Source organism: Lygodium microphyllum, chromosome 1 (assembly GCF_053477565.2).
Source record: "Lygodium microphyllum isolate KBCC chromosome 1, Lygodium_microphyllum_v1.1.10, whole genome shotgun sequence".
NCBI lineage: Eukaryota > Viridiplantae > Streptophyta > Polypodiopsida > Schizaeales > Lygodiaceae > Lygodium > Lygodium microphyllum.
In genome coordinates, this window is record NC_141135.1 from 19,192,401 (window position 1) to 19,218,954 (window position 26,554).

General features: G+C 41.8%; 1 protein-coding gene across 1 annotated transcript; it reads left to right on the plus strand.

Annotated features, from left to right (window-relative positions):
• Positions 1-23,899: 23,899 nt before the first annotated feature.
• Positions 23,900-26,238, plus strand: LOC148040884 (legumin B-like). Its single transcript, XM_087687195.1, has 4 exons — positions 23,900-24,471; positions 24,613-24,812; positions 24,956-25,402; positions 25,642-26,238. Exons 1-4 carry the CDS (start codon positions 24,159-24,161, stop codon positions 26,152-26,154), a joined length of 1,473 nt encoding a protein of 490 aa, XP_087543321.1. The 5' UTR covers positions 23,900-24,158; the 3' UTR covers positions 26,155-26,238.
• The last annotated feature ends 316 nt before the right edge of the window (positions 26,239-26,554 follow it).

Here is a 26,554-nt window from a genome sequence, read left to right on the forward strand (position 1 = left end):
AAAAAGTTTTGAAAATGGTCAACCACAGCTCCCACAATCTGTAAAAAACCAGGGCTGCCTCAGAAACCCTAAAAGTCAGCCATAGCCAAAAGCTTCAAAATCTTGACATTTTTCACTGTTTCTCTCACTGAAGTTATCAACAGTGATTTTAATCACTGAGCAATACTCTCTGAAGTTCGTTAAAGTACTCTCACTCAGATCTGAAGACATCAGCATCAAATCAAGAAGGGGAAGATCACTTGGAGAAAAAGACTTTTGCAAATTTGGTATTCATTGACACTCAGTTAGTGCTTTTTAGCACTTGTGTCTCTCAATCAATTCTTCTGTTGCTCAAATCTAATAAAGTCTGAAGTTGATTTGCTACTGTTCCCGTAAATCCAACATGGGCAAAGACTCGCCAAATGCTCGATTCAAAGGAGTCGGATTCCACACTTGGCAAACCCGCATCAAGCTCATTCTGATGAAGAAGGGTCTCTGGGCCATCACAAATGGCAAAGAGAAGAAACCGCGGGACGCGGACCTTGCAACTACTTGGCAAAAGAATGATGACAGAGCCCAGGCCATTATCAAATTGGAGCTAGATGACAGTTATATCCATCATGTGGATAACTGTGAGACCTCACAGGATACATGGAAAAGACTTGACACCCTGTTCGGTGCACAATCTAAATCATCAAAGTATGGTCTCCTAATTGAATTCTTCAGGCTTGAAATGAAGTCCAGCACATCACTTGCCACACATCTTAATTACATGGAAGGACTCCTAACCCAACTTGCAGGAATCAACATTAAAATGGATGAAGATGTTTGCATCGGTGTTCTACTTAAGAGCTTGCCTCCTGAATATAATAACGTATCAACAACTTTAATCAACATGCCAAATCCTGAACTTGTTGATATCCAGGCATCACTGTTAGAAGAAGAAAAGAAGCTAAAAACTAAGGAAGAACCAAGTACCTCTAGAGATGAGCATGCATTATATGTTGGCAACAGGTACAAAGGCAAGAAAGATCAGCTCTTTTGTGACTTCTGCAAAAGGACCGGACACACCGAGAAGTTCTGCCACGCAAGAAAGAGATCCCAAAAGGCCTATCTAGTCGCAGTCAAAGAAGAAGAAGAAAATGAAGCAAAGGAAGAAGAAGATGAAGATCACCAGGATCGGAAGGACAAGACTCATCAGTCCTTGTACTCTCATAATTCTGATAGATTGTTTTAATAGCCTTGTATTTTCCTTACCCTAATGCTTCCTGCCATAAGCTTTGTAAACTCCTTATGTAACTTGGCATTACAGTCCCTGTACACTTTGTGAGGCCCCTGTTACAGCCTCTGGATGTCCACCATGTTTATGGTACCCACACTTAGCTTTTTCTGCAACAGCCTCTGGTGTTTTGCCATGTCTGTGGTATACCCACACTTTGCAGGTGGTTCTCATTACAGCCTCTACACACTTTGTGCCTTTCCTAGTTGTGATTGAGGAGGGGTGTTGAGAATCAGCAATCACACTCAAACAGCCTCTTTGTATGGAATCTCAGGGTCAAGGATATGCAGGCTAACTTATCCCATATGCACAATAGTGCCTACTGCAGTTTCCTACTTTCCTATAAAGCATTGTACTTGCTTCCTTTCTTAATGCAATGATAGTACTCTTTTCATTTCAGTAAAGTGTCAATGTCATTGTCCACATACACAAGATTGTGTTTATGAGTCCAAGTCTCAATCTTGGAACCTAATTCACTTGTGTAACAAACAGTGTCCATTCCATCATGAGTCTACACTTCTCCTTCCATCCTCCATAGCTTCCGGTTATGTCATGCTCTAGATCCCGCATTTCTAACAAACCACACTACAAGGAATAAACATGAAACATAATAAAGAAAGAGAGAAAGAGAGAGAGAGGGAGGGAGAATGAATGGATGTAAAACAAAGAGAGGGTAAGATCTTGTTCTTTAATTTCTTCTTTTCTTGTTTGTAGTAGTAGTAGTAGTAGTTTTTTATTTTCTTCTTTTCTTCTTTTCGGTGGTGATGGTGGTGGTGGTGGTGGTAGTAGCGGTAGCGGTAGCGGTAGCGATAGTGGTGGTAGTGGTAGTGGTAGTGGTAGTGGTAGTGGTAGTGGTAGTGGTAGTGGTAGTGGTAGTGGTAGTGGTAGTGGTAGTGGTAGTGGTAGTGGTAGTGGTAGTGGTAGTGGTAGTGGTAGTGGTAGTGGTAGTGGGAGTGGGAGTAGGAGTAGCATTAGGAGTAGCAGTAGGAGTAGCAGTAGCAGTAGCAGTAGCAGTAGCAGTAGCAGTAGCAGTAGCAGTAGCAGTAGCAGTAGCAGTAGCAGTAGCAGTAGCAGTAGCAGTAGCAGTAGCAGTAGCAGTAGCAGTAGCAGTAGACGCAGCGGCAGTGGCAGCGGCAGTGGCAGTGGCAGTGGCAGTGGCAGTGGCAGTGGCAGTGGCAGTGGCAGTGGCAGTGGCAGTGGCAGTGATAGTAGCAGCAGTGGCAATGGCAGTAGAAGCAGCAGTAGTGGCAGTAGAAGCAGCAGCAGTGGCAGTGGCAGTGGCAGTGGCAGTGGCAATGGCAATGGCAGTGGCAGTGGCAGTGGCAGTGACAGTGGGAAGTAGTGGTAGTGGTAGTGGTAGTGGTAGTGGTAGTGGTAGTGGTAGTGGTAGTTTAATTTTTTCTTTTCTTGTCTTTTTTGTAGTAGTAGTAGTAGCAATAGTGAGATATATATATGTGTGTGTGTGTGTGTGTGTGTATGTGTGTGTGTGTTGTGAAGGGTGTACCTTAGGTGTGTTCAACGCTTTGAAAAGGCATGGAAGACTTGTGTATCCAGGCTCGATAAAGCAAAAGAGAGATTGCACTTGGAGGTGAACGGATGGTTTTATTGACATGCTTTGTGCTATCTCCTCCTACACTCTACATATCAAGTCGCACACAAAGGAAAAAAGGTGGCGAGGTCCGGTGCAATACCATGGAATGGGAAACACTATGACATAGGGTAGCTACTCCCTCGTTCCCATGCATAGCATATTAGACTTTACATATTGTAGCCCCATTCGTGGGTGGGTGGAGAATTTATATACGTTAATTTTGTTGAGTTAAAAGAGAAGAAATCCCTTCTCAAACAATTTTTTTTTAAAAAAAGAATGATAACAAAAATAATTTTTTTGTCATAACGTAGAAAAAATGAAAAACGATGAAGGCGTGATGTTCAAGATCGCGAGGCGTATCTTAATTAGCGTATCCCATGTCCTTGCTCTCAATGTAAGTTTGCAATCAAAAACGTCGATTGTCTATGGAACATATAAGACACTTCAGCAATTTTCAATTAGAGATCATTGATCAGGCAATCTCAGATTTTGAGAAAATGGTAAGAAAAGTATATATCAATCATGCATTGTATTTGCAAACTAATTGAATATCATATACAAAAACATTGGATGTGGGCGTAAAATTTATTACAGGGAGGTGACATCTCATCCCAAGGAGGAGTGCACCCTTTGCGGCCAGTTAGAAGAGTTCGTGGGCGTGCAGTGGATAGAGTGCTTGACCCAATCCACCACTTGGAAGATAATACCCAATCTATACCATCAATATCAAAGGAGGCAGGCAACCTTACAGACTTTCCTACAATCTTGGAGCTTAAGATGGAGACAATGATTGATGCATTGATGCCCATGGATGTCAAGACATCTGATCTGCTTAGAGAGGAAGCATTCATACCATTATATGATGGGTGCCGAGTATCTCACCTAAAGACACTGCTTGCACTCCTAAGTGCACAAGCAAAATATGGATGGAGCGATACGAGTGTGACCGGGTTGTTTAGGTACATTCTACATACACTTCGTTGATTTCTTTTCAGCACCATCATAAAAAACGATTGTGCTTTTTCAAGGTGTTTTATGATTTTTTTTCAAGTTACTAAAGTATCATATATTACCACTTGCAAATATCATGCTTGAGTCTCGTGATGATGTGCGATATGTTTTACGAAAGCTTGGCATGGACTACAATAGCATCCATGCATGTATCAACGATTGCGTATTGTTTTGAGGAGAATATGAGACTATGGAGACATGTCCAAACTGTGGTGCTCACAGGTATCGATAGGATTTGCAAGGGCAAACCATCCCTCAAAAAGTTCTTAGACACTTTCTACTTATCCCCTGTATACATCACATGTTTCGTAGGTTTGGCATGGAAATCTTGGCAACGTGTCATGCGTAGAATAGATCCATATATGGAGTCCAATGAATATCAACGGATTCACACGCATGGAGCCACATTGACTCTATCTTTCTAAGCTTTGCCCAAGAGCCAAGGAATCTTCAGCTTGGTCTTGCTATGGATGGCAAGAACCCATTCGATCTGCGCTCAACTTCTTACAATGTGTGGCTTGTAGTCTTTGTTAACTACAACTTCCCTCCATGGCTTTCTATGAAGAAAGCACACATTATCCTTAGCTTTCTCGTTCTCGGCCACTATAAAGTCAAGAATATGGACATGTATCTTTGTCCATTAGTCAATGAGCTTAAGATTTTTTGGGAGGAGGAGGTCACCGTGGAAGATATAAGCAAGCACGATGGTCGAGAGTCCGCCAATATTGGAGCCATTCTCATATGGACCATGCATGAATTTTTGAGATTTAGGGAGTGCTCAGGTAAGTAGGCTTTTGTTCTCGTTAGTAATATCTATCATAGCTTGCTCAAGTTTGTATTTACTAGATAGAGGTGTTGGGACAAGTCTGGTTACCTCAAGTTATCATGCATGTCCATTGTGTGGGCCACAGTTAGACTCCTGAAGGTCACGAGCCATGAAGAAGATGGTATATCAAGGAAACGTCACTTTCTTTCCGGAGGGTCATGAACTGAGGGATGGTTTTCTTGGACAACCTCCAGCACGAATGAATGCCCAAAGCTGGTATGAGTGAAAATGGGTCCACATGGAATCACATCCAAATGGAATGCGACGGCTTTCAATTTTCTATGTGTTGCCGAATTGGACCCACTTATAGATCAACCACTTGTTGGATCCCATGCATATTTTCAAGAGAATGTGGGTAGCTTACTATAGGACCACATCACAGGAAAGAGAGACACTCTAGGGACACGAATGGATTTAAAGAAGGTAGGCAAGATGGAGGTGCTTTGGCTGCACTCGAGTGTTGTGCTGATGGTCACTTGCAGCTACCTCGTGCTCCTTGGATTTTGTCCACTAAAGAAGAGTGCCTTGTGAAGAAAATTATCAAGTCTATCCTCACTGCGATGGGTATGATGCATTCTCTTAGGTCCGTATTTTCTAAAGAAAACCAATTATTAGGGCTAAAATCCCATAATTGGCATAAGATATGTTAGGTTTGTACTACGAATGGATTGTAAGTGGCATAAGATGTGTAAGTGGTTGCTTGGAGCTACCTCGCACTCCTTGGTTTTTATCCACTAAAGAAGAGTGCCTTGTGAAGCAAATTATCAAGTCTATCTGCATTACGACGGGTATGATGTGTTCTCTTAGGTCCATATTTTCTAAAGACGACCAATTATTAGGGCTAAAATCCCACGATCGGCATAAGATATGTTAGGTTTCTACTACAAATGGATTGTAAGTGGCCTGCGTATTTTGCTATTTGGAGTGTAGTCATTGTTCGTAATGCTTCTTCATTTGTGGCAGTTTGTACTACTGATCATGATTGCAGGATGCCTTACTTCAGAAATATTCAGGATGATTTACACATTGTCAAATTTAGTGCAATGGATCTCACAAAAGGAGATCAAGACATCCTCTATTGAATCCGCAAGGCTGGGAGTAGTGCAGATGGTCTATCTCTTTGAGAAATACTTGCCCACCAACATGCTCACGATACAAGCCTATCTTATGGTGCATCTTATAGATGAAGTGGAGATTGCTGGACTTGTCCATACGTGATGGATGTTCTTCTTAGAGTGCTTCATGAAAATCCTAAAAGGCTTTGTGCGACAACGAGCTCGGTCAGAAGGTAGCATGGCTGAAGGTTGGTTGGTGTCTGAGATGTTAGTGCATATTTCATAGTGGCTACCAATGGTGGATTCAGACAACAGTATGCTATGGTCATTGAATGACAATGACAAACTGACCAGACATGTGGTGGTTGGAAATGGGGTGGAAAAAAGAATGGATGCTGCAATGGAGGAGCAAGTGAATCACTTTTGTATATTGCACCATGCCTCCATGGAGACGTGGCTCGCTAGGTATGAGCGAGCCGCCATGAAAGATTGGGAAGAAGTGCCATTTGAATTTTGACGTAGTATGCGCCATCCATCGATTCGATATCCCGAGGGTATAGAGGAGATGCGGTAGTTTATGTCAACGCGATGGTTGCATGGACCTTTGACCTCAGCATCTCGCGAAGGGGCAGAGATCTCAACTAAGGAGTGGGAATTCTCAAGGGGATGTAGTCCAAAGGTGACAGTGTGTTTAGGGTTTGTTTTATCTTGATTTTATATGCAACAACTAATTGAATGTTTCAATGTACAGTACAAAATATGCAATGCGGCATGGTCGCACGGACGGCATTTCTGCATGCATCAACAAAAGGAAGAAGGTTTAGAGGAAGAGAATTCATAATCAAAAGAAGCCATGAAGGATAGATCCAAGGATCTAGATCCCAACATAGAGCTTCCCGAGTCGGATTCTCCTCAACACTCTTTTGATCATTCGTTATTTCCCATGCCCTTGGCAAATTCTAAGATTCACGTGGGGGTAGCTCCTTTTCCTAGAAGACTCATACCTCCAAAAGAAGAGAGCAAAGAGCAAGTGGAAACAGTGAATAAATCCTATGATCATTGAGCAGCATTGGAGGAAGTAAACTTTACAATTAGCATGAGGCAGCTGCTTGACATAGCTCCTATATGTCAAAGGAAGCTTTATCATGCACTAGTTTGACGTAGGGGGAAAATGAACAAAGACTAATGCTTCTAAATTAATTGAAAATGCATCTAAAAGGAAAATAACTAAGTAAGATTTGTCCTTTGGTATCTATGACACGTCTTCTAGTTGTAAGCATGGTGGAACTATGAATCTTAAGTATGATTTTTTTCTCAAATTTCTTTTTCTTTTTCTTCTTATTCTTATTGACAAATGAGGAGGTCCCCAATTTGCTACTTACTAGTATTGATAGTCTTGGTTCAAGATTAATAAAAATACACTAGGCGTGAATATGAATATTCAAATGCATCTTGAAAGTTACAAAGCTAATAGTATTAATTTCATCGCATTTTTATCTCATCTTTTACTAGCTTTTTTTCACTTTATGAGCTTTGAAACTACCAAAATATATAAAATCTCAAAGATTTTAGTTAAAAAATAGGAGAAATCCACAAAATGGTCTCTATTATCTCCAAGGTAGAGAATACAAGAATACCATGTTTTTGCACACGTGGGAAACTCTCGTTGACTCTTTTCTTCATCTAGTGATTAATAAAAGTATTGTTTTTAATATGTTTTAGCCCTAGTTAGAGTTGTGGTATCCTAAGATGTAGTCCATTACTCTCCATCTTTAACTTTAACTCGGCATCTTCTTCTCAACTGTTGTTTTGGAAACCAAGGAGAATTGAAGCTACCTTGTTTGCGTATGCTTCAATGTACCTTGTTTGCTTATGCTTATGCTTCAAGGTGGGGGATTCAAGGCTCCTCTAAACCAATGCTAAAACTAGATATGAATTGTATCACTTGGAATGATATGATGAGAGTAAGGGTTTACCTACTAGCTCTTGGAAACTGCATTCTCACCTGTTCAATGACACATAGAGAGATGGATACAACAATAGCCTCATGCATTGCAGTTGCAAGATATTGCTTTGCGACATGTTGAAATTCATGTTCTTACACATGTATATCCATCAAGCTCCAAAATTGAACTAAAGAAGCTCAAAGACACAATCTATCTCATCAATAAAGTGTTTGAAATAGTTAGTTTCAACTGAGTTGAAATCTTAAAGAAAAGCAACAACCACAAATTAGACATTTAAAGAAGAGGACTCACTTCTGGCATTCTTCTCCTTCTCTCCTCTCTAGAGAAAAGTTCATTTTGATGTTGCCACAAAGCCTTAATCTCCCTCTTTGGGATCTTATCTAGAGATGGCAACCAAAATTTACAAACACAATCTCATCTTGGGCAACTTTTCTTAGACCTATCATTCATATGATCTTTCAAGTCCTCCTGATTGTTGCAAAAAAGTAGAATATTTAAGGAGAAAACATCTCAAACATGCATAAACCCTTCATATTTCTCATGAGAGTACCCAACTGCAACCACAAAAACCAATTCATATAGAGACATGTAGATATCACCTATTAATCCAACAACAACATAACAAGTCCATTCTCGATCTCATAAATGCTCTCTCACTCACTCTTAGTATTCCTAATAACTCCATAGGACAAAAATATCCATGATAATGTTTATAATAGAGATAAAAGAAACTAAGGAACTAGTTGAAATCTGGCTTTCACATGGATGACATTAGAGCACAAAATTCACAGCAAACTACTTACCATGTAGCTGTCATTGACATATTAAAGGTCTTTATCCCATAAAAATGTCCAACAATAAAATATCCATAGTGGTCGTGTCCTCTTGCACTATCACTTTGTTTTTCTCTCTCTTTCTCATTACACAAAAAAAGGACCAGGGTCCAAGCAGCAGCAACCTCTACATGACCTATTAAAGGGAAGCTGCATCAAAGAACCACCTCACTGTGTGCTTTTTGCGAGTTTGTTAACCATGGGTTGAAACAACACTTTCTTAGGAGAAGGCTCCTTGCCACCATGCAAGCATAAAGATGATGTTTATAGTGTTTGATTCAAGAATGAGAAAATTTTACAATTGCAAGCTAATCATGAGAAGTTGTAGTCATGAAGCTCTACTACATTTAACATGATTGAAGGGCCCATTGTGGCACATACAAAGACAGTCTTCCAATACACACCATTGGCTCCAGTATGGCAATTTGAAACTAAGAATAATAATTAGTACATGTGCTTAAAATTTACTTCCAATCTAAGATTTTAAGAGATACTTGAAGAAAGAAACCCACAAACTTGCTCTACTATCATTCCACTAACATATTGTTCATTTATTGCCTCAATTCCATTTCAGAAAGGATGATGTCCATGGCCCTTTTTATTTACCACTCTCCTTGAATATAGTTGTGATAGTAGTTCTGCATGCAGCAGTGCTTGGATCCAATCAGGCAATTGAGCCTCCTTTCAAACCACCCAACTAATCCCATTCTTCACTGTTCTCATCACCTGCTACATCCTCCAAACATAAGAGAATGGCCACCTCTAGGTCATTTGCACTGGCCCTCTCTTTCCAATATCCTTCTCTAATTATGGAGTCCCTCCTTCTACAAGTCGGTCTATTGAACCCACTTGAAACCAACCTTTATTGCACCATCTAGCCAATAAATATGGAGAGCTTTTTATAGTAATCCCTCACCTAAATAGCTTACTTTCTCCACAATCAAAGTAAAAGAGCTTATTTAAATGAAAAGAAGAACATAATATGTGTAATATGCAAATTCAAAGCAGCCAATCTAATTCCTCTAAGATGAACACCCTTTGGCGTCCTTCAATAGTTGAAGTGGTCTTTGCTACCAGACAAAATAATTGTAGCCAACTTCACTATGAATGCCATTCACATCCACTACATAGTCAAGACCCATTATATTGGGTGCTCTTATTGATGAAAAGTTAATGCTTTGTGAGAAATGCTAGAAATTGCTTCAATCTCTACTCTGCTATGTATTAATGCTAAATGGTTAGCATAAATCTTTGCCTCTTTGAACTAGGGGAGAGCCCTTGGGGAAGTCTCATTACATCATGCGTAAAAGAAAATTCTATGCCTAGATAACTAGATTCTACAAGGCTAGTGTTTAAGATGCCCATAGCTGCATGAAAATGTCTAGTTGTATATCATTGTAAGAGTTTCCTTCTATCAATACCCACTTGCACTTAAATCCTCACAAGCATGACTATACTGACCAAGTAGAAACTCTATGATTAGACCTGGTTATCATCACAACCATACAGGCTCAATAACAAATCAAAATCAAGCTAGAGATCAGCACTTACTTGTCCCTTGCTAATTCACTGCTTTAGAAAGTTCAAAATATGTATCTTTTGTTTCTACAAGGTCTAACTTTGTGCTAAAAGCTCCATCAACCACTCTACTACAACATTGGACATTGTTTGCATATGTAGAGACCACCTTTGTTTAGCACTAAAGATGCTCATCAGACAAGATTACATTTTGCATTCCTATGACTCCATTGAAATAGTGTCCCAGATGTTTCCATATAAAACATTCCAAATCCTTGCCTTCACGTATTTATTTTGCCTCACAACTCTCTTGTTACAACACACAATTTTCCAGCCAATTCCTTCCATAGGTGATGGTCTAGATGACAAGCATGGTAGATAGTCCTCTAAATCCTTTAATAAATAGCTAATTATCCCTACATTGTGGGTCTCTTTGTAGCTTGATGTAGGTTCTCTAGAGGCTTTCACTCAGTTCCTCGTGCTTGCTCTTGGCTTGCTACATTGTTGTGCCTAGCTACCTGCCAATCATTACCATGTCTAGGAGTCGTCTCCCTCACTACAAGATATAGACCTTATACGGATATTTAAAGCGACGAAAATACAAACAATAAAATTTGCCCCCGTCGTCGCAAAAAGCGTCGTTATTGACGACGCCATAGAATCGTCGCTATATGCGTCGCTATATGTGTCACTATTTGCGTCACTATATGCGTCGCAACCAGTAAAGTTGCGACGCCAATAGCGATGCGAGCAGTAAATTTGCGATGCAAATAGCGATGGTAACAGAGAATTTTTTTTTTGTGGCAGGGCAGCAAGCTGCCCTGCCACATATAGCACTGTGTGTTGTATGAGAGCCATACAAAATAGTTTCTGCACTACTGCATGTTGAGAAATCAAATGATGTATGCCTAGAAGAGGCTTTGTATAAGAGAGATTACAAAAGTTGTATGCTCCAGGATGCTCTAGGAAGAGATATCCTAAATCCCATAAGCACAGTGAGGAAGAGTAGAACCTCCAAAAGCTATATAAGCATGTACTTGGCTCTATTTTAAATAAAAAGCTATTATCATTTTGTGACACTCAAGATTGTGTTTATGAGTCCAAGTTAATCTATCTTGGAACCTAATTCACTTGAGTTACAATTCTTTATCTCGGTCATGGTTTATGTGTATGACCTCCGTCCGCCATAGCTAGCATAGTTCTAGATCCGTGTTTCTCAACACTGCATACAAAGTGCTTGCAAACAAAAAGAATGTATACTGAAATCATAAAACTGATACATGAAATAAATACATGATCGCATAAAATGCGATTGGTACAATCATGAAAGGATATCACTAATACATAGAAAATGTCTACATAGATCAGGCGACTAAAAACTAAAGGTGTGTGAGCTCTAAGGATCCAAGGGCGAGCTACAAATCCTCGTCCCTCGAAAGCTCGTCCGCAAAGGAGCATCAAACAGATTCTGCAGAAAAAGAAACAACATATCAATCCACAATACAATAATGCATTTAAATATCTCATGGTAACTACGGACAAGAAAGATAAGTGACTTATAGGGCCGCCGCGTCTATACAATCGGTCAATCAATGCCCTGAGACCGTGCCTCTCTGCATATCGAGTCTCAAGGCCTTGTGGATCGCGATTTGTAATGGAGTGCTGCAAAGATAACAAAATGCTAACTGTTAGAAACATGATTCTCAGTACAAAGAATATCTCAAAAAAACAAATAAGCAAAACAAAAGAGAAACTTACAAAGTCCTCCAAATATTTCCTATGGCCGCCACTCCCAAGATGATGCACCGATCCAGCCTCGATTCGTGCCCTCGCCGCCTCCCACTGCTGACTCCAACGTCCTGGCGAATCTATAGCCTCCTCCCTCAGTCGGCGCCAGTCGTGTGCATCTAACCACTCGGGCTTTGGAGCCCCACTCTTGATTGCCTTGCGTGCGTCGGATTGTCTATGTGACATGTATGCACGCATGCAATCCATCATCCAGCCCGTAGAGAATCTATCTACTGCAGCTGGCACCGGGAACTCCTCGTGCAAGGATGCTACTATATAGTCCTTGCTCCCCTTCGGTATGTTCCTCCAATGATCCAAGACGTTGTGCTGGAAAACTTGTTGGCACAACTCCCTCATGCGAGCCATCACCCTCCTCCCCTCATCATTCATGATGATGGCTCCTGACCTACTATCCACTAGGTATCCATAACCCCTAGGAGTCTGCCTAAGATGGGCCCTCTCCCATCTCCGTCCACGCTCCTGGGCATATCCAAGAGACCTCTGTACATCCGGTGTACCGACAGAGGTACCCTCTCCCGGAGTGCCACTCAAAGGGGTGCCACCAAAGGGGGTGCCACCAAAAGGAGTGCCACCAAAAGGCGTGCCATCTGCCGACGGCTGCGCAAAAGCCAGAGTAACTAGAGTAGACGTCCCCACAAGTGTGACAAATTCTGGAGGTGATGCAGCTCCAGCTGAACGACGAGACGGAGACACCAGGTCCGTGTCTCCACAGCAGCACCCCCCTGATCATCCTGTAGTCCCTCCCTCTGGCCCAAGTCGTGAGCGTCGAGATCGTCTGCTCGAAGCTAAAGCATCTGATCGCGCTGAAGCAGATCTAGCAGAGCGCCCTGCCGAAGAACGAGACAGCTCCTGGTCTGCCATCTCTCTGAATCTCGCGAGCTGATCTGGAGACATGCGTGCCATCATGTCCTGAAATTCATCATCGCTCATCCCTCGACTCATCCTGAAAATGTCACCTGCACAGATAAAAAATGATGTTAGAATAATCAATTTAAACTATATAAAGCACATTAGTATAAATCATTTTTGAAAAATCCCTCTTAAAATGCATATCTTATCTACCTTTATGGAAGATCTAAACAACGAATTGAGTAATACAATTCTCCAAGAATGAAGTATTCTATGGTCGCATGTTAATCTCCTGACACAACTCTGTATACACTGGAAGGTCGATAGACATGTCACCACAAAAGAAGGAGTCTGCCTCGTTCTCAAAAAATTCTATGACTTTTGCATTTCCATCATTGTTAGCCGATGCGGGCTCCAAGCTTGCGGTGGCCTCCACCCCTTGTAATATCGACCCTCTATTTGCATATTTTCTTCATCTATGCCTGGAACATCGCTTTGATCATATACTCTTGCATCTCGAGGAGTTGAAGGTATAACATACCACCATCGAGGTTGTCGGGGGTTTGGATAGAAGATTACCTATTCACAAACACTTACAAAGCGAGTTCAAACCATTGTGACATAAACCATGTCGTATTACAATTAGCAAGCAAATGACTATTTGCACATGTTCACAATGGGCCGGCAACACAAAGGTGTCGCGCAAATCCGTCCATTTTTTTTCGGAATCTATTTCGAGAAATCCAGATGGACCTCGTCGAACTGTTGCTCCAGCTCCTCCAAGTACCACTTTGAACCACTGCACATCGAATAGTATCATGGAGAAGCTACGGTAATCCACCGTAATAATACTTTGCAAGTTCCCAAAATACTCCATCTCATCCACAACGGTGTTCGGATCCATTGCTCGTCGCCGGCTCTCTTGCTCAAACCTTGCCATGACACCACAGTCCATTGTGGAGCACATTTTGTCAATACGCTCCATCCGAAAATGTCGTCCATGCGACCACGCTGCACTATATATTTTGTACTATACATTGAAACACTCAAATTAGATGTAGCAAGCAAATTTAGATACAACACATTCTAAACCCCTCATTACCTTTGGACTACATCCCCTTGAGAACTCCCACTCCTCCATTGAGACCTCTGTCCCTTCGCTGGATGCTGCGGTCAAGGCTCCATGCAACCATCGTGTTGACATAAACCGCGGCATCTCCTCCATGCCTTCGGGATATCGAATCGGTCGGTGACGTGTACTGCGTCAGAAATCAACTCCCGCTTCCTCATGATCTTGCCTTGCAATCTGGTACTTGGCGAGCCACGTCTCCATGGAGGCATGGTGCAACATACAAAAGCGATTCACCTTCTCTTCCATTGAGGCATCCATTCTTTTTTCTACCCCATTTCCAACCACCACATCTCCAGTCAGCCTATCATCGTCATTCAGCGTCCATAGCATTTCATTGTCTGGTTTCACCATTGGTAGCCATTGTGAGATATGCACTAATGCCTCTGACACCAACCAACCTTCCGCCATGCTACCTTCTGGACGAGCTCGTTGTTGCACAAAGCCTTTCAGGGTTTTCATGAAGTGCTCCAGGAAGAACATCCATCGCGTATGGACAGGTCCAGCAATCTCCACTTCGTCCACAAGATGCACAAGAAGGTGAACTTGTATCGTGAGCATGCTAGTGGGCAGGTATTTCTCAAAGAGACAGACCGTCTCAACTGCTCCCCGCCTTGCGGATTCAATAGAGGACGTCTTAATCTCTTTTTGTGAGATCTATTGCACCAAAGTCGACAACTTGTAAATGGCCCCGCGAATTTCTGGAGTAAGGCATCCCGCGATCGCGATCGGTAGGACAAACTGCCACAAATGAGAAAGCATTATGAATAATGGCCACTTTTCAAATTGCAAAATGTCCACGCTAATTAAAATCCATTCTGTTCACAAACCTGACATATCTTATACCAGTCATGGGATTTTAGCCCAGACATTTGGTCATCTTTAGAAAATGCGGACTTGAGAGAACGCATCATACCCGTCGGAGTGCGGATAGACTTGATTACTTGCTTCACAATGCGCTCTTCTTTGGTAGACAAAACCCAGGGAGCGCGAGGAAGCTGCACTCCCCCTTCAGCACTCAACTGCGGCCAAAGCGCCTCCATCTTACCTTCCTCCTTTAAATCCATTCGTGACCCTATAGTGTCTCTCTTTCTTGTGATGTGGTCCCATAGCAAGCTCCCCACATTCTTGAAAATATGCATGGGATCCAACAAGTGGTTGACCTGTAAGTGGGTCCAATATGGCAACTCGTAGAAAACTGAGAACCGTCGCATTCCATTTGGATGTGATTCCGGGTTTACCATTTTCAGCTCATACCAGCTTGCAGTGTTTATACGTGCTGGAGGTCGTCCAAGAAAACCTTCCCTGAGTTCATGATCCTCCGGCAAGAAAGCGGCGTGTTCTTGATATACCATCTTCTTCATGGTTCGTGACCTTCGGGAGTCTAACTGTGGCCCACACAATGGACATGCATGATAACCTGAGGTAACCAGACATGTAAGGCAAGCCATGACCTAGTGAATACTTGATTGAATGAAATAAAATATAGATATTACCAGCGAGAACAAAGGTCTGCTCACCTGAGCACTCTCCCAATCCCGAAAAGTCATGCATCGTCCACATGAGAATGGCTCGAATGTTGGCTGACCACCGACCATCGTGCCTGCTCATATCTTGCACCGTGACCCCCTCCTCCCATAAAATCTTAAGCTCATCGACTAATGGACGAAGATACACGTCCATATTTTTTACTTTGTAGCGGCCCGGGACGAGCAAGCTAAGGATGAGATGTCCTTTCTTTGTAGAAAGCCATGGAGGGATGTTGTAGTTGACAAGCACTATAGGCCACACACTGTAAGAAGTCGAGCACAGACCGAATGGGTTCACACCATCCATGGCGAGACCGAGCCAAAGATTCCTTGGCTCTCGTGCAAAGCCTCGGAAGGTAGAGTCAATGTGGCTCCATACACGCGAATCCGCTGATATTCGTTGAACTCCATCCGTGGACCTATTCTGCACATGCCACATTGTCAAGCTTGCCATGGCAGACGTGCGAAACATGTGGTTTATGCGGGGGATGAGCGGAAAGTGTCTGAGAACTTTTTGAGGGATGGTTTACCCTTGCAAGTCCTGTCGATACCTGTGAGCACCATACTTTGGACATGTCTCCATAGTCTCGTATTCATCTTGAAACAATATGCAGTCGTTGATACATGCATGGATATTATTGTAGTCCATGCCAAGCTTCCGTAAAACATGTCGTGCATCATCACGAGACTCAGGCATGGTATTTGCAGGTGGTAATATATGATATTTCAATAACCTGAAAAAAATCATAAAACATCTTGAAAAAACACAAATGTTTGCAATAATACTATTAAAAAAAAAATCAATGAAGCCTGTGTGCAAGGTACCTGAATAACTCAGTCACACTCGTATCGCTTCAACCGTATTTTTCTTGCACACTTAAGAGTGCAAACAATGTCTTCAACCGAGATACTCGGCACCCATCATATAATGGTATGGATGCTTCCTCTCTAAGTGGGTCAGATGTCTCAACATCCATGGGAATCAATGCATCGATCATTGCCTCCATCTCAGGCTCCAAGATTGTAGGTAGGTCGGGAAGGTTGTCTGTCTCCTCTGGCATTGACGGTATAGATAGGCCTTGCGAGTGGTCGATTGGCTCCTACAATCCATCCATCGCACGTCCACGAACTCTTCTAATTGGCCGCAAAGGGTGCACTCCCCCTTAGGTCGAGACATCACCCCCTGGATAGAAAATTTGCCAACAAGACCTAATCTTATTGTGTATGGTTTTCAATTAGCTTGAGAGTACAATGCATGATTAATATTAACTTCAAATTACCGTTTGCTGAAAATCCGCAATCGCTTGATCAATGATCTCAGATTGAAACTCGCCAAATCGTCGTACGTGTTCTATAGACAATCGACGTTTTCGTCTAATTGCCAACTTGCATTGAGAGCAAGGACATGGGACACACTGATTAAGATACGTCTCGCGGTCTTGAACAATAAGACCTTCTTCATTTTCCATCTTATCTACATTACAGCAAACGAGGCTTAAATGGATAGCTTTATGGAGATGTACGTCAAGTTGCAAGTTGACCATAAATCTTGCATTGTATATAGTAGTGGAGAGATTTTCCGATGTTATATCTCGGCCTTGTATCATGCTCAAGGATTTGTTTGTCCCAGTAGATAATTATTTGTTATATCTCGGCTTTGAGTATAAGTAATCCATTTTAAAATTAATGCGCGCCATCTATGAAATTTAATAACTATAGTAATAAAATTTATTTCAATCAATTCTACTCATAGTCATAAGACCTGAGAGAAAATATCCTATACTCAATTTAAGGGTTTCTTCTTCTATAACAATACTTTTGGGTTCATTTTGATGAAGTACTGTAATGACCATTAGCTAGGGTATCATTTTCTTTTAGTCCTTCCGTTGACTAGTTGGCATGATTTCTAATTTGGTATGCCTATAAAGTTAATACAAAAACAATGAATTATGCATATCACAATTAGATCCCCTACTTGGACATTATGAAGGAATTGACCATTTTTAAGCCATCTTAAAGAGTCACCAATGTACGTGGCCCATGGCAAAGCACATTGCATACCATTATCGATAAGTCTATTATCTTAAATTTCCTTCCCCACCCTCTCCCTCTCCCTCTCCCTCTCCCTCTCCCTCTCCCTCTCTTTCTCTCTTACTCTCTCGTTTCCTCTCCTAAACAAGCAAAAAAGAAAGTGATTTAAACATTAAACAAGCAAAAGGGAGAGGGAGAGAGAGAATGCACTCTCCCTCTCTTTCTCTTTCTCTTTCTCTCCCTCTCCCTCTCCCTCTCTTTTTCTTTCTCTCCCTCTCCCTCTCTTTCTCTTTCTCTCCCTCTCTCATTTCCTTCCCCTCCCTCTCCCTCTCTTTCTCTTTCTCTCCCTCTCTATCTCTCTTTCTCTCTCATTTCCTAAACAAGGAAAAAATAAAGTGATTTAAACATTAAACAAGCAAAAGGGAGAGGGAGAGAGAGAATGCACTCTCCCTCCCTCTCCCTCTCTTTCTCTTTCTCTCCCTCTCTCATTTCCTCCCTCTCCCTCTCCCTCTCCCTCTCCCTCTCTTTCTCTCTTACTCTCTCATTTCCTCTCCTAAACAAGCAAAAAAGAAAGTGATTTAAACATTAAACAAGCAAAAGGGAGAGGGAGAGAGAGAATGCACTCTCCCTCTCTTTTGTCTTTCTCTTTCTCTCCCTTTCCCTCTCTCTCTCCCTCTCCCTCTCTTTCTCTCCCTCTCCCTCTCCTTCTCTTTCATTTCCTCTCCTAAACAAGCAAAAGAGAGTGATTTAAACCTTGAATAGGCAAAAGAAAGAGAGAGGGAGACTCACCAATGAGATATGGCGAGCGTGGGGCGGCTTCTATTTGCGATGAAGCCTCCTCCTCTCCTTCGTGAACAACGGCAGTGGCAAGTCTTCTTCCTCTTCTTCTCTCACAAATCCTTCGCTCTCTCCCTCGCTCTCGCTCTCAAAACTCGAAGCAAAAGAAATGAAAACCGCGCTCGGGTTTCGGCCGCGTTTTTTCCCTACGGCGTCGCTATTTACGTCGCTGACGCTATTAGCGACGCCAATAGCGATGCCGCTATCCGCCGTCGCTAATCGGCGTCGCTAATGGCCCAAATCCTTGTAGTGGCTACTCATTTCTTGTTGCAATTGGCCCTATGCCACTCTTTTTTGCATGAAAATCTCCCATCAACTTTGATTCATGTTGCCCTACTCTCTTATCAAGTCAAATGTGGCCTCTCAAGGCTCAATGTTTTAGTTTCAGTCTGCTCAAAAAACTTTGCCTTTAGCTGTCATATTTAGAACAAGCCTTCTTTGTTTATATAAAAATTACATTTGATGTTTCTCATCTGAATACTTGGCGCATATAAGATAAACTCCCCCACCCATATGGTGATCAAAAGAGTGATCTTGATAGCTGTGTTAGTGAGGTGGCCTATAGATCTACTATGTCCTCCTGAAGCTTGTTGAAGAATAGAATATTCAACCCTAGGGAAGTTTGTTTCAAAGGGAATACCTACATCTCTCTCAACTCCCACTACATGTATGAGCTGCCACCTTGATCAAGAAATTGTGCTTCCTTATTGAAGATCAAACTAGAGAGATAGGTCTTAAAACAGAGTGGAGGCATGTTCAGGAAGTTATTACTACATCGGTGAGAAATCTTAGAAGAAGAGAAAGATTGCATGTATCTAGCTTGCCCACTGTTATGGGCAAAATAGTTGATATATCTAGTAAGCCACCCACTTGTGTGGCTAGTCCTATGACTCCACCTACTATTGTTCTCACTGTTAGGGAAGATGTATTAGATGAATTGGTCAAAGACATTCAGGATCTTCAATTGAAGGTTGCAAAATTTGATGAGAAAGGACAAGAAGAAAGGGGATGGGGAGTACCCCCTAAACCAGAGGAAAAGATGTATGTCGTGTGATAGTTTACAGCATGAAAGGAAGGATTGTGCTACTTATTGGGAGGCCTTGGTATGACAGATCATCTTTTGGAAATATGGCAAGATCCATGCATAAGAAACAGGATTGCCTCTTGCTTGAATTTTGAAAAGGGAGGTATGTAGAAGTTGTTTGAAGACTCGGCTATCCGAAATACTTATGCAGCTATACATGCTTCTACTTTTGGTTTATAGTTGGATAGAATGCTTGGCTCCAAAATTTGAAATATGGACACATGCTTTGCATGCAATTGAAAAGAGAGAAGTTACTGATAGTGAAATGTCTCATGCTTCTACTTATGTAGAAGTTGTCTCTGAGAGAGGTATGTAGAAGTTGTTTGAAGACTCGGCTATTCGAAATACTTATGCAGCTACTCATGCTTCTACTCATGCTTCTCACAAATTTCTCTGAGAGAGGTATGTAGAAGTTGTTTGAAGACTCAGCTATCCGAAATACTTATGTAGCTATACATGCTTCTACTTTTGGTTTATAGTTGGATAGAATGCTTGGCTTCGAAAGTTGAAATATGGACACATGCTTTGCATGCAACTGAAAAGAGAGAAGTTACTGACAGTGAAATGTCTCATGCAGGGCAAGACATTTGTGACATAATTGGCTGGGAATCATTGGTAGATGCATATTCACTGGATGCACATTTAGCAAACAGACAAAACACGGATGTATTTGTGAAAGAGAAACAGAAGAGAGATGAAGATAATGCAGAGATATCTAAGAGAATGACAAGAAGAAGTATGGATCCTCCTAAAGTTGCAAATCAGTCACCTCCCGAGCATGTTATGGAAGAGGTTGGTCATGAGCAAAAACATGATAGCAAACAAGAGGGAAAAAAGAAGGGCAAGCAACCAAGATATAAGTTGCAGTTTGATATTGAGACAACCATGGATACCTTGGATGATCATGTAGTGAAAGAGTCAGCCATTGCATCTACAGATTTTCTTAATGAATTTGAAGAGGTTTATGAAGCTCATGTTTTACTTGATGCACAGACTCAGAGGGAGATTGATGAGTGTTGGATACACATGATTTGTAGTATAAACTTATCATTTCTGAGACAGTTCATGAGATTAAGGATATGCCTTTAAAGGATGTTAGATGTAATGCTTCACAATTGTAAACTATTTTGGATGCTTTGTCAGAGGCCTTGATAGGCAATTCTTAGATGCTTCAAGATATGGGTTGTTTCACTATTTTCAGTGATGGTGAGTATGTGTTGGATACAAGTGAGACTCATTTTATATTTGATGTGGTATACAGTTGTCAGTATAAGCAGATTTCTATGTGTTCAACTTTGAAAGAGCAGGCATGTTACTATGTATTTGTTGATGGGCGCATTGATAGCATGCATATGGAGATTCAATAGCCTCTAGTGTATGATGCACATCCAAGGCCTTATAATCCTAGAGGGGACACTAGGTATGGTCCAAGATTTATGGAGATACTAAATATTTTCATCTATGATCCAGGGGAATGCCTTCTTATGTGCATGATGAGCGACAAGTTGACACTATGGGTATTTGACCCGGGTGGTGCATTGGTGGCACATACTAGAGGATGTGTAGATTCAAAGGGGAAGGATGTGTGAAAAACTCTAGAGTGTATCGTCACTGGCTTTCTTATTGATCTAGAGAGTCAATGCCATATTAGTGATTAGTGTCGGTGTCTATAGTATAGATGGTGCAAAAATACTAGATTTTTGGACAAGTTTAGCCTATTTTTGATATTTTGGATATTATTTCTTGTAAATATCCTATAAATCTATAGAAAACTTCTAGAATAGGGTGACATGCAAAAAGCAAGTGGCTTTTTTAGTCAGTTTGGGGAGATTTCATGAAAAAAAGAAGGATTGGCACAATCGCAGTTTATAGTAGGTAGCAAATAATTTGACATGGACATGTTCTTTTTAACTTCATCAGGAAGTCTCCATACTCAAGCTTGCATGCATCAACATCAACAAGGGTCCTAAACTTTTCTAACAAGGCATTTATCCATATAGCACCCATTGTGAAGCATTCTCGAATATCATATGGATAATCCTTTGGATTGAAGATTTTTGCAGCCTCAAACAACTTTAAATCACCAAACCTTGCATATAAACCATATATGACTTTTTGAACAAATTTCTTACCAATTTCAATATAATTGTCCCAAGTCACCAACTGGCTACATGTATCCTTAGGTCCCAATGAATTGTTATGAAGACGGTGCCTTTTCATAGCTCTAGCATTTTTTATTAGAAAATGCACATATCCATATTTGACTTGCTCATAAAACTTTGTGAGATGTTGTGTTCCATGACCAAAGTCCTGTAATAGGAAGCGTGTCTCAAGAATATCTATGGTTACCATAAGCTCTGTTTCTATCAAAGTTATGTCCACTTGCTCAACCTAGAACATTTTGTTCAAAAGGTTTAGATAATGTAGCACATCAGCTAAGAGATGAAGGAAAATTTGAATCTTAAATGAGGTAAAAAGCATATACAACTCTGCATTTTCTCTCATCCATATACGCAATAAAACATGCATAAGTGTTACAATCCTTCTTACCGCTTGTCCTCTAGTCTAAAGCCAATGGATCTCATGCACCTTAAAAAGCTAATGGACTGGTAGCTCAAAATTCACTAGCTAAATCTTTCAATTCTATGTTCCTCTTGTAAGAACTAGTGAACCATTTATATGACTTTTGTGCCGATGCCTCTACTATATCAAAGATTGGCAATGTAGACAATGCATCATTAGCTACCAATGCATTTCTATGTGCTATAAAATGGACCCCAACTAAATGCGGCACATCTCGAGCAAACCACTTGACTAGGCCATTTTCTTGCCCAATCATTACACTGCATCCGTCAATGGAAAATCCTACAAGCTTTGATTTCGATAGACCAAAGCTTTGTAGGAATTCTGAAAGTCCATCATGCAGTCCTTGAGATGTCCCATTTTGTGTTTTCAATAATACAACATTTCTATTACATACATGTCCATTGCCGTTATCACATAAGTATGTGATACATACAATCATATGGTGATCATTAGACACATTTGTATTCTCATCCACCATAAGTGAATAAAAAGGACTTTCAATAATCTTTGCCTTTACTATCTCAAACAAGTATTTGTAGCATGCATCCAAAAACAAATGGGCAGAAGATGAAGAAAGATAGGATGCATAACTTGCATGACTAGGAACATATGGTGCCTCAAAAAATACTATCTTAAACAAGTATTTGCAGCATGCCTCCTAAAACAAATTGGCAGAAGATGAAGAAAGATAGCATCCATAACTTGCATGACTAGAAACATATGGTGCCCCAAAAAATACTAACTCCTCAGTATTCTTCTAAAAGTCTGAAAGAAGCTTATCCCTAATAGAAATGAAATACTAACTCCTCAACATTCTTCTAAAAGTCTGAAAGAGGCTTATCCCTAATAGCAACCCATAATTTAGTGAGGAGTTGGGCTACATAAAGGGAATACGCTGTCGGAGGGGTTTTGGTCGAAAGGTCGTATCCATCAGAGATAGAAAGAAGTAGAGATAGGAGATGAAAGAGAAGAAAAAGAATAGACAAGAGGTAAACACAATAAAGACAAAGCACAATGAATTGAATCAATATGTATTGACATAACCTGAAATCCTTTGTTTGGCACTACTCAGAAGCAATCTCTAGGCATTGGATCTCTTGAAGCTCCTTCATAGACCAAAAACGTGCATCAAAATAGCAGCTCCTCTACTGCTCGGAAACCAAATCTGATGGCTCCATTGGCTTCGAAAGGGGGTCAAACTATAGGACACTTGCTTAGGAATCTCTTTGTTCACTCCTTCTTCTAGTTTAATTAAAGTGCACTTTTCAACCTGTCATCAATAGCAATCACGACGCGCACGATTTCGCCTGTCTTTCTTTTTTATGAAAAATCTTATAAATGGTTGAAAAAGTAACTTGCTTTTTACATGCCATCTTGATTTAGATGCTTTTCTATCTTTTTTGGATTTTTACAATAAATAATATAAAACATAAGCTAAGATTGTCCAAAAATCTAGTATTTTTGGACCATTCATGCCACTCACACTAGTACTAATGACTCAAATCACATTAACTCTCTTGATCAATAAGAAAGTCAGATGATGATACATGGATTCAAAATCCTCTAGGAGCCCTTCCTCACGATGATGCCCCTATCACCTAAGATGTGAAGGTTTACATGGTTCACTTGATAGACATGGGAACACTTGGACTTCAAAGTGCCAATGGGGTTGTGACATAGTGGTTTGGATGTGGATTGAGTTATGGGGGTGTGTGAGTTCAAACCCTACGCACCACATCCCAAAGGCATTAAAAAATATCTATTCGTTTCAAAAGTACATTGGGTGTAACTGTGCAAACAAGTGGAGAGTGTAAGTCCTTCGAAAGGGAGACAACCCAATGGAACACTGTAAACTACTGCCCAAATATGTTCTTATATTAGAAAAACATTGTCTCTCGAAGAAACAGTGTGGGCGCCATCCGATGACCCAGATAAGCCAGGTAAGGGCGATGGCAGTTCGCTACAGTAGGTTTCTAAACGAGGACAAATACGCATCAGGTCCATGACGATGACGTAGACTTTCCAAACCAGACACCAGGGACGCAGCAAACCAGCCAAGGCAGCAACTATCATCAGACGCGTATAAATAAGGGGACCTAATCATCATGACCAACCCCGTACAGTACCAGCAGTTGTTGTAGTAGCGAGTGCACAGCTTATACAACACCCGTGACAGAGGCAAACGCCAGAGGTGAATTTGCTAGCAATTACCAAGATCAAGCCGGGGTGACGCGTCATCTTAAGAATGGCGAGAATAGGAGTGCTGCAGGCAACGTTAGTGGTAGCGTTGCTGCTCGGCGTCGGATGGGTCGAGGCGAGGCAGCAGCATGAGCAAGGTGGTCATCGTTATGAAAGGAAGAAAGGGGGGAAGTTTGAACTGGGCTTGGGAAAGGCTCGCGAGGAGCTGCGGTCAGAGGGTGGCACGCTGCGCGTGTGGAGCGAGCGCATTGAGGCCTTCCAGAATGCGTATCTTGGCTTTGCGGAGCTCGAGCTCGAAGAGGATGGCCTCCTGTTGCCCCAATACTCCGATGCAGACAAGGTGGCCGTGGTAGTGGAAGGTATGCAGCATATGTTCATATATAGTGGCTGTGTAAATCTCTGATTTGTCATAGAATATCATGCATGCATATATAGTGGCTGTGAAATGGTCTGATTTGTTATAGAATATCATGCATGCGATGAGTTTTCTGATTGTGCAGGCGAGGGATGGGTGGGTGCCGTCCTCCCTGTGCATCCTGAGTACCGTCGCCGCATGCTCATCCGCCGAGTCAATAAGGATGATGTGATTGCCTTGCCCAAAGGTACCGTCTATTGGTGGTACAACGATGGCAAAAGGAGTCATCGGGTGCTGTGTGCTGCGGATACGGCCTTTGGAACAAGACCAGGACAGACAGTACAGGTAATACTGAATCTCTCTCTGTCTGGTCAGCACTGCCAAGTACATGATAAGCAATTCTCGGTCTAATTTTTGCATGGTATACGTTTTTGATTTCCTCTGTTATTCATTCTCTTGTATTTATTCCCTTGACTCTCTGTTTGCAGCAATTTGGCCTTGCTGGTGCCAAACAGGAGAGATTCGGGTCCATTCTCCATGGCTTCAGACAAGAAACCCTGGCTAGTGCTTGGGGTGTTGACGAGGGCACAATGCGCTCAATCCTAGAGCGTCAGAGTGAAGCTGCAATCATCAGGGTAGAGCGCAAGATCACTTTCGATGAAGAGGCTTGGCATCCACGTGACGACGTTGAGGAACGTCGGCGTTGTGAGTCTCCCCGTGGCTGTACTGGGGACAATGACAATAAGAACGGTGCCATACAAGTGTCTGGTGGCCGAACTAGCTTCCGTTACTTTGAAGAGATTAAGTACGACACACAAGCACAAGAGCCTGACATCTATGTGAGAGATGGAGGTGTGGCCCGGCTTGTGAATCGACACAAATTACCAGCATTGAGTGCAGTGGGATTCAGCGTCGCAAAGACTTGTCTGAAGTCGGTAAGCTTGGTTCTGTTCATGATGACAAACATTAGCATGGTTGTGTTGTAATGATCAATCAAATTGTTAATTGTTGTGATGATAAACTCTTGATTTGGGTTGTAATTATCAAATTTCGATTGTTGTGATTAATGCTGTTTGCAATTAGCAAATGTTCACTATTGTAATCAGTAAATCTTGGTTCATGAAATCTCTCACAGAAATTAAATCTTGTTTGTTGTGATGATTGTTTCCTGTAGAATGCCATATTTGCTCCAGCCTTTTTCTGCAATGCGCACCAAATTATCTACATAACTAGGGGTAATGGTAGGATCGAGGTATCGACGGGTGATGGCGAGACAGCTTTCAATGAGGAGGTGCAAGAAGGATCGGTGGTGGCCATCCCGCAGTTCCACCCGGCCATCAAGGTGGCTGGCGACGAGGGGTTGGAGTGGATCAACATCATCACCTCCGACACCCCGTCCGAGAGTTTCTTGGCTGGAAGGAACTCGGTCTATCGCGGCATACCCAAGCAGGTGCTGGTAAATGCCCTGCGCGTGGATGAGGATACCTTCGACGAGCTGGTGCGGGGGCGCAAGGATGATCAGATCATATTTCCTGGTCGAGAGAAACGTGGCGGCCGCCGCCGCCCTGGCCGGCGCGAGCAAGCCGAGCAGGATGGGGGCGAGGACGGTGCGCTGCTGCAAGCGGTAGGGGAGTTCGTGGAGGCCGGGGAGCATGTCGTGGAGGACGTGCTTCCTCTTCTCACCTAGAAGCTGTGATTGGCCCCTCTTTTACCTTAATAGGTTCGGCAGACATGAAAATGTATATATAAAAGAACTTCCTTCCCACTCTTACTGTGCCAAGATCTCCTACATCAACCAACGATACGAAAGTTGTATATACCGCTGGAGGAGCAATGCAAATAAGCGCACACAATTTTCCCTTTTTTTAAAAGTCGTAGAATCTGGGACATTTCTTTGTTAGCTAATCTGCTTGCCTTGTGTCTTATGAGGGGTAGTTTTTAACGTTTTGGAGGATTAAAGAGTGATCACTCATTATGAGAATCATCGAACCTTTTTTTTGAGTCTTTTTAAACAAATTGGTGAACGTTTTAATGGTGTACAAAACGTGTTTTGGAATTGCTCTGGATAAAAAGTATTGTGCTTTAAT